Here is a 7786-nt window from a genome sequence, read left to right on the forward strand (position 1 = left end):
TACAGAAGCGCAAACGGCAACAGGTGGAAGGGAGTGATCAAAATGCCACGAAAACCACGACTCCCTGCTCTCCTCGCCTACGTCTTCCTCATCTCCCTCGTCCTCCTGCTGTACGTGACCGCCAGGGGACCACAGCAGGAGACAGAGGGCGTGGCGGAGTCCTGGGGCGCTGGTGGGACGGGGGAGGAGGGAAGGGCGCAAGCAGAAGCAGGAAGAAGCGTGAAGAAGAGAGGAAGGAACAAGGAACTGCCAGCCAACCCTCATGATTACCATATGATGATTAACAAGGCGAATCTGTGCGCTGGTGAAGAGGCGGTGAGAGAGAGAGAGAGAGAGAGAGAGAGAGAGAGAGAGAGAGAGAGAGAGAGAGAGAGAGAGAGAGAGAGAGAGAGAGAGAGAGAGAGAGAGAGAGAGAGAGAGAGAGAGAGAGAGAGAGAGAGAGAGAGAGAGAGAGAGAGAGAGAGAGAGAGAGAGAGAGAGAGAGAGAGAGAGAGAGAGAGAGAATGACAGAGAGAGAAAGACATAGACACAGAGACAGAGAGCAACAAGAACATTAATACTCTCTGCACACACACACACACACACACACACACACACACACACACACACACACACACACACACACACACACACACACACAAATAACACCAAGTCTGCCCACTACAGATATGGCTCTTGGTGATGGTGAGCTCAGCCGTACCAAACTTCTTGAGACGGCGTGCGATTCGTGACACCTGGGGAAGCAGTGGCGCCTTGTCCCCGTCCAATGCCAAGCTGGTGTTCCTGCTGGCCAACCCTAATGACAGTGAGCTCCAGAGACAGGTGAGGGAGTGACTGAACAGGTGAGGTAATGATGGGCAGGTGAGGGAGTGATGGGGCCCAGGTGAGCATGTTTTAGAGGAAGAGGAAGATGATAGAAATTTGAGGGTATTAAATTAGAAGTGAGATGAACAGGTAATAAGATGAATAAAGTGATAAAAGGATGAGGAAGGAGAGATAATATAGTAATGAAAGGTAATAAAGGAGACAGAGAAGAGGAGACAATAGGTGGCCCATCTCTCCTCCTCCTCTTCTTTCATTGTAAATAGCAGGAGTAACAATAACAAACAATAGGTACAGTTTCTCTCTCACGGTCTCTCCTTCCTCTGCCGCCATAACTCCTCCGTGACAGTCCCTCCTTCATTCAGCTTTGCAACCCTTCCCTTTTCACTCTTATATGTCTGCCATCCTTTTTCATCCTTCCTCCAGCTCTGTAACCTTGTCATTCAGTCACTTATATATCTGCCATCCTTTCTTCATCCTTCCTCCAGCTCTGTAATCCTTTCCTTCTACCTTGTCATTTAGTCACTTATGTATCTGCCCTTTCTTCATCCTCCATCCAGCTTCGTAATCCTTCCCTTCTCATTCCATACCATACTATTAGCTTATCTGTTTTCTCCTTCCCTTTCCCTATCTTCAGCTTCCTGTGGCCTTTTACCTTTGAATCTCTCAGTAGATGCCCTGTTGTGTGTATTCCTAGCTAATAAACTCTCTTGAAAATCTCCATAAACTGTCAAACCTATTCTTTTTAATCCCTTTATTGTAGACACTGAAAAGGATGAAAATCTCTAATCCCTTCAGTACTGGGACACATTTTTACCTTGAGATTTGTCTACGATTAGACCATTCTATTGACATCAGGAAGGGTCTATGGAGGTCAGAAGATTAATGGCCAGAGTCTTCCCTTTTTTAATCCCCACATGAGTTTCTGAAGCTGTATAAAATCACCAAATAGTAAGCAGGAAGGAGGGTCTACGGAGGTCAGAAAATTAATGGCCAGAATCTTCCTTATTTTAATCTCCACACGAGTTTGTGAAGCTGCATAAAATCACCAAATAGTAAGCAGAATGAATATGGGAACACGTCATGGTACTGAAGGGGTTAAATAGCCACACCCTTTTTCAACCCCTTCCTTATCACAAAACGTCAAAAAAAAAAACCCTGACAAACTCAAATCACTAAACCAACACCTACAGGTCGTGGAGGAGTCAAGAACCTACGGGGATATACTACAAGAGGACTTTGTAGACTCATACATGAATCTGACCCTGAAGAGTGTGATGGGGCTGAAGTGGGCCTCTAATTACTGCAGCCAAGCCCAGTACCTGCTGAAGACTGACGATGATATATTTGTGAACGTTCCTGTGTTGCTCACGTATCTACAGGAGGCCTCCAAGACACGCTGGATTACTGGTGTGTTGGGGACAGTGTGAGGGTGGGGGAGGAGAGTATAAGAGAGAGAGAGAGAGAGAGAGAGAGAGAGAGAGAGAGAGAGAGAGAGAGAGAGAGAGAGAGAGAGAGAGAGAGAGAGAGAGAGAGAGAGAGAGAGAGAGAGAGAGAGAGAGAGAGAGAGAGAGAGAGAGAGAGAGAGAGAGAGAGAGAGAGAGAGAGAGAGAGAGAGAGAGAGAGAGAGAGAGAGAGAGAGAGTGTCATAGCGTTTGTGTGTCCCTCAGGTTGCATCAAACAGAAGAAAGCCTTCCGCCCTGTCAACGCCGTGCCTGGAATGCCCCTCCCCCCCGCTCATCCCCCCTTCGTCGCCGGGGCAGGTATGAACGCACGCGCACACACACACACACACACACACACACACACACGTAAATATTAATGACAGGTGTTGATGATGAGAGGAATAGGAGGAAGAAAGGAAGAGGAGGAGGAGGAGGAGGAGGAGGAGGAGGAGGAGGAGGAGGAGGAGGAGGAGGAGGAGGAGGAGGAGGAGACTATAATACCACCAGTAACAAAATCAACACATCATTTACAACCTAAGCTAAACTCTCTCTCTCTCTCTCTCTCTCTCTCTCTCTCTCTCCTTTTCTTTCCTTTCCTTCCTTTCTTTCTTTCTTCCTTCCTTCCTTTCATCCTTATTTACTCACTCTTCTTCCTTCTAACCTAACCTAATAACTTATCTACAGGTTACGTCATTTCCGGGGACTTGGTGAAGGAGATGTACGAGGCGTCCCTGGAAACACGCCCCATCCCGGTGGAGGACGTGTACATTACAGCTCACCTGGGCAGGAAAGTCAACGCACATCCACCTTTGCACGACGCGCGTTTTACCTGTGGCGAGAAGGTCATGGATGATTGTGACTTGGCCCAGGTGAGTCACGTGGTGGGGAGAGAGAGAGAGAGAGAGAGAGAGAGAGAGAGAGAGAGAGAGAGAGAGAAGGGGGTGAAGGAGGAGGAAGGAAAGGAGGAGGAGGAATGGTGAATGGAAAGAGGAAAAGAAGAGGGAAGAGGGAGAGAACTGGGGAAAAGAGAAAGTGGAAGGAGAAGAGGAGGGAAAAGGGGAATTGGTGGATAGGAAAGGGGAAGAGAAGGTGAAAGAGAAGGAATGGAGAAAGGGAAGAAAGGAGGAAGGGAGGAGGATGAGAAAGGGGGAAAGGAAAGAGGGAAGAAACGAGAAGGGGAGAGGAAAGGGGAAAGAGGATGAGGAAAAGGAAAGAGAAGGAATGTAGAAGAGAAAAGAGAAAGGGGAGAGAAGGGAAGGGAAGAGGAAGGGGGAAAATAGAGGAAAGGGAGAAACAGGAAGGGGAAGAGAAGGTGGAAGGAAGAGGAAAGTGGAAAAGGAAGAGGAAGAGGAATGGGAAGAAGAGATGAGGAAAGGGGAAGAGAAGAGGAAGAGGAGAGAGAGAAAGGGAAAGAGGAAGAAAAAGAAAAAAAGAAGGGGAAGAAGAAGAAAAGGAAAAAAAAGAAGGGAAAGAACAAAGGGAAGTGGAAAAAAAGGGGAGAGAAAGGGGAAGAGAACTAATGGGGGAGAGGGAGGGTTCACTGGTCACCACATACACCTTTATAATTAATAGTGACCTTTACTGACCTTTATGACCTTATATTAGTTTGGTGACCTTAAAAACCTCGACCTATCTCCTTCAACCGTTCACAGGTCACTACACAGACTTAAGCAATTGATATGGACTTTATGACCTTGTATTAGTTTGGTGACCTTAATTATCTTGATCTTGACCTTAATAACACTGACCTTTCTCCTCCAAACATTCACAGGTCACTACACAAACTTTGGCAATCGATTTGGACTTTATTTGACCTTGTAATAGTTTGGTGACCTTAATAACCTTGATCTTGACCTTAATAACGCTGACCTTTCTCCTGCAGGCGTTCACGGGTCATCACATCGGGCCGGAGAAGATGTACAGAGTGTGGGAGAAGCTCAACCCAAATGGCATCACTAGTCCTTGCTTTGATTTCTAACGAGGCTCCCTATTGCTGCAAATTTTTGGGTTCCTCATCTCTTATTGGTGGAAAGTTTGGAGCTCATCGTCTCTTATTGGTGGAAATTTTGGAGCTCATCGTCTCTTATTGGTGGAAATTTTGGAGCTCATCGTCTCTTATTGGTGGAAATTTTGCAGTTTCTCGTCTCCTATTGGTGAAAGTTTTGGAGTTCCTCGTCTCTTATTGGTGGAAAATCTAGCTTCTTTGTCTCTAATTGGTGGAAAATCTAGCTTCCTTGTCTCTTATTCGTGGAAACTTGCACCCTTCTTCTTCTATTGGTGGAAAATCTGGCTTTCTCATCTTCTATTGGTGTTTTTATTTTGGGATTCCTCGTCTCATAATAGTAGAAAAATGGGCTTCTTCATCTTCTATTGGCAGAAAATTTACCTTCCTCGTTTCTTATTGGTGGAAATGTGTGGCTCCTCATTTCCTATTGGTGAACGTTACAGTCTTCCTGTGTTGTGACTGGTAGAGCCTGTGATGTGCCTGAGTTGTGATTCCCTAGTGATTCTGTCAGTGTGAGCTGTGACTGGTGTAGGTAAGGTGTTGTAAGGAGGGTCTTTTGTATGTAAGACCGGAAAACTGGCCAAGGGCATCATAATACTGAAAAAGAAAAAAAATGCCCACTTAGTTGCCAGTCCCCTGCAGGTCTGAGAGAGTTAGCCAAAATAAAGAGATTAATGCCTTGAAACCTCCCTCTTAAATGAAGTCAAGTCATAGGAAGATGGAAATACAGAAGCAGGCAGGGAGTTCCAGAGTTTACCGGAGAAAGTACTGGTTAACTCCTGCATTAGAGAGGTGGACAGAGTAGTGATGAGTGATTGAGAGTACTGGTTAACTCCTGCATTAGAGAGGCGAACAGAACTGTGGTGAATGATTGAGAGTACTGGTTAACTCTTGCATTAGAGAGGTGGACAGAGTAGTGATGAGTGAATGAGAGTACTGGTTAACTCTTGCATTAGAGAGGCGAACAGAACTGTGGTGAATGATTGAGAGTACTGGTTAACTCTTGCAATAGAGAGATGGACAGAGCAGTGGTGAATAATTGAGAGTACTGATTAACTCTTGCAATAGGGAGGTGGACAGTAGTGGTAAGTGATTGAGAGTACTTGTTAACTCTTGCATGGTGATTTTTGCTACGATCGGTTGAAACACAATCTTTCCTTATGGTGTTGTGGTGTTGACTGGTGTTGTTGACTGGTGTTGACTGGTGAACCTCAAGTGTCTTAATAACTGAATCTCTTCTTTAGGTTTGTATTTCTGTCATCACCTCTTCTTCCTCCTCCTCCTCCTCCTCCTCCTCATCTGCCCATTTCCCTCATTTTTTGCCTCCATGATGTGATCTCTCTTTTCTTATATAAAGCCCTGTATTCTGAAACGCTTTGCTGTCTCACCATCACTGCTTTCCACGGGCTCCAGTTGAAGATATTCGTGTTTTTTAAGGATATTTTCATGGTTCTGGTGATAGATTGACAAGATTTCTAGTTTATTAAAAGGAGAAACTGTCCTAAAAACTCGGCTACTTTTTTCTGTGGTCTTGGAAAATTGTCATGGTGGTGAGAGAGCAAAGCGTTTGTGAATAAGGGCGAAAATGTCATTGTGGGTTGTGTATATATAGTATTTTTCTCATAATTTGCTCCATAACATTCACTTCAGTAGTTATCAAGGCTTACTTCTGACACTGATAACACACACACACACACACACACACACACACACACACACACACACACACACACACACACACACACACACACACACGACTGCAGTGTTTTAATGAAGGAAGCTGTGAATATAATCTAGTCATTCACACACACACACACACACACACACACACACACACACACACACACACACACACACACACACACACACACACACACACACACACACACACACTCAGACGTAGAGAGAGAGAGAGAGAGTGTTGTATAAATCCTTGTATACATATTTCAAGTACTTCTCATCTGTCTGTTCTCTACAGTGGTGTATAACGACCTTGCATTCAGTGGCTGTATGACTAATGGCGTGTATTTCTATGTCTCGTGGGTTGTATGACACAAATATGCATAATGTAAAAGGTTGAAAGAATATTACATATATATTGGATAAAAAAATGAGAGCTGTGGTTTTAATTTCCATCTTTAGACCCCTAGATAAATAGATAGACAAACAAACATACATACATACATACATACATACATACGTACATACATGCATACATATACTATTCATAATACTTAACCCCTTCAGTACTACGACGCATTTTTACCTTGAGTTTTGGGTATGATTAGACCATTTTATTGACATTACGAAAGGTCTATGGAGATCAGAAGATTAATGGATAGAGTCTTCACTATTCTATTTCCCCACATAAGTTTCTGAAGCTGTATAAAATCACCAAACAGTAAGCAGAATGGATATGAAAACACGTCATAGTGCTTTTACCTTGAGTTTTGTGTACGATTAGACGATTTTACTGACATTAATAAGGTTCTATGGAGATTAGAAGATTAATGTAATGGCAAGTCCTCACTATTCTAACCCCCACATAAGTTTCCGAAGCTGCATAAAATCACCAAATAATAAGTAGAATGAATATAAAACGTGTCCTGGTACTGAAGAGGTTAATAATAGCTATATCACAAGGGATCAGAATGAAGTTGCTGTAATAATGTAGTAATAAATGCGTTTCATATCAGAGTAAAGGCGTATTAATAACTAGGATGTGATTTTAGAAGGTTTAGAAACTACTTGAGGTGTGGAGTGAAGTAAGAAATATTAGGTACCAGTTAAAAGCTCACATTGATCTGTAGGTGAGTCTCCCTATAAAATTCATCGTTTTCTTTCATATTCCCAGGTTACGATTTCTTTAAGGGGTGCCTGAAACATAAACACAGGATATATACTCAATTATTTTAGTTCCATACAGCGTTTCCATATTAATTCTGGTTACTATTACACGAATTCATAAGGCTTCAGAAACACATGTTGGGATTCGAATAGTGAAAACTCTGGACCATTAATCTTCTGACCTCCATAGACCCTTCCTAATGTCAATAAAATGGTCTAATGGTACTCAAATCTCAAGGTAAAAATGTGTCTCAGTATTCAAGGGCTTAAAAGCGAATAGAATTTCCTCGTCACTTCTTAATTACCTCGAGATTTAAGATGAAGTATAAATGACATTCTTTCAATTCTTATTATCTTTGCAATCAGTTCCCTTCTATTTGTCAAAGGGCAAAGGGGACGTAAAGAAGAGAGGAGGAGGAGAAGGAAAGGAAATCAGGGAGAGATGAAGGAATGAAGGAGAAAGAAAGAAAGAAAGAAAAGAAAAATGAGTTAGAGGAAGATGAGAGAGAGAGAGAGAGAGAGAGAGAGAGAGAGAGAGAGAGAGAGAGAGAGAGAGAGAGAGAGAGAGAGAGAGAGAGAGAGAGAGAGAGAGAGAGAGAGAGAGAGAAATGAGAAGAAAAACGAGTCAGAGGAAGATGAAGGAATGAGAAAGAGGGAAGAATGAGGG

The 7786-nt window shown here is 43.4% G+C and overlaps 1 protein-coding gene across 1 annotated transcript in view; it reads left to right on the forward strand.

Moving 5' to 3' along the window:
- Positions 1-4964, forward strand: part of LOC123510937 (beta-1,3-galactosyltransferase 1-like) — a 20926-nt gene extending 15962 nt beyond the window's left edge. The window contains exons 2-7 of the mRNA XM_045266440.1: positions 6-315; positions 667-822; positions 2016-2232; positions 2493-2585; positions 2952-3136; positions 4150-4964. Of these exons, the coding sequence (XP_045122375.1) occupies positions 6-315; positions 667-822; positions 2016-2232; positions 2493-2585; positions 2952-3136; positions 4150-4245 (1057 nt within the window). The 3' untranslated portion in view covers positions 4246-4964. The remainder of the gene's footprint in view (positions 1-5; positions 316-666; positions 823-2015; positions 2233-2492; positions 2586-2951; positions 3137-4149) is intronic.
- The last annotated feature ends 2822 nt before the right edge of the window (positions 4965-7786 follow it).

This window comes from Portunus trituberculatus, chromosome 30, assembly GCF_017591435.1.
Source record: "Portunus trituberculatus isolate SZX2019 chromosome 30, ASM1759143v1, whole genome shotgun sequence".
Lineage (NCBI taxonomy): Eukaryota > Metazoa > Arthropoda > Malacostraca > Decapoda > Portunidae > Portunus > Portunus trituberculatus.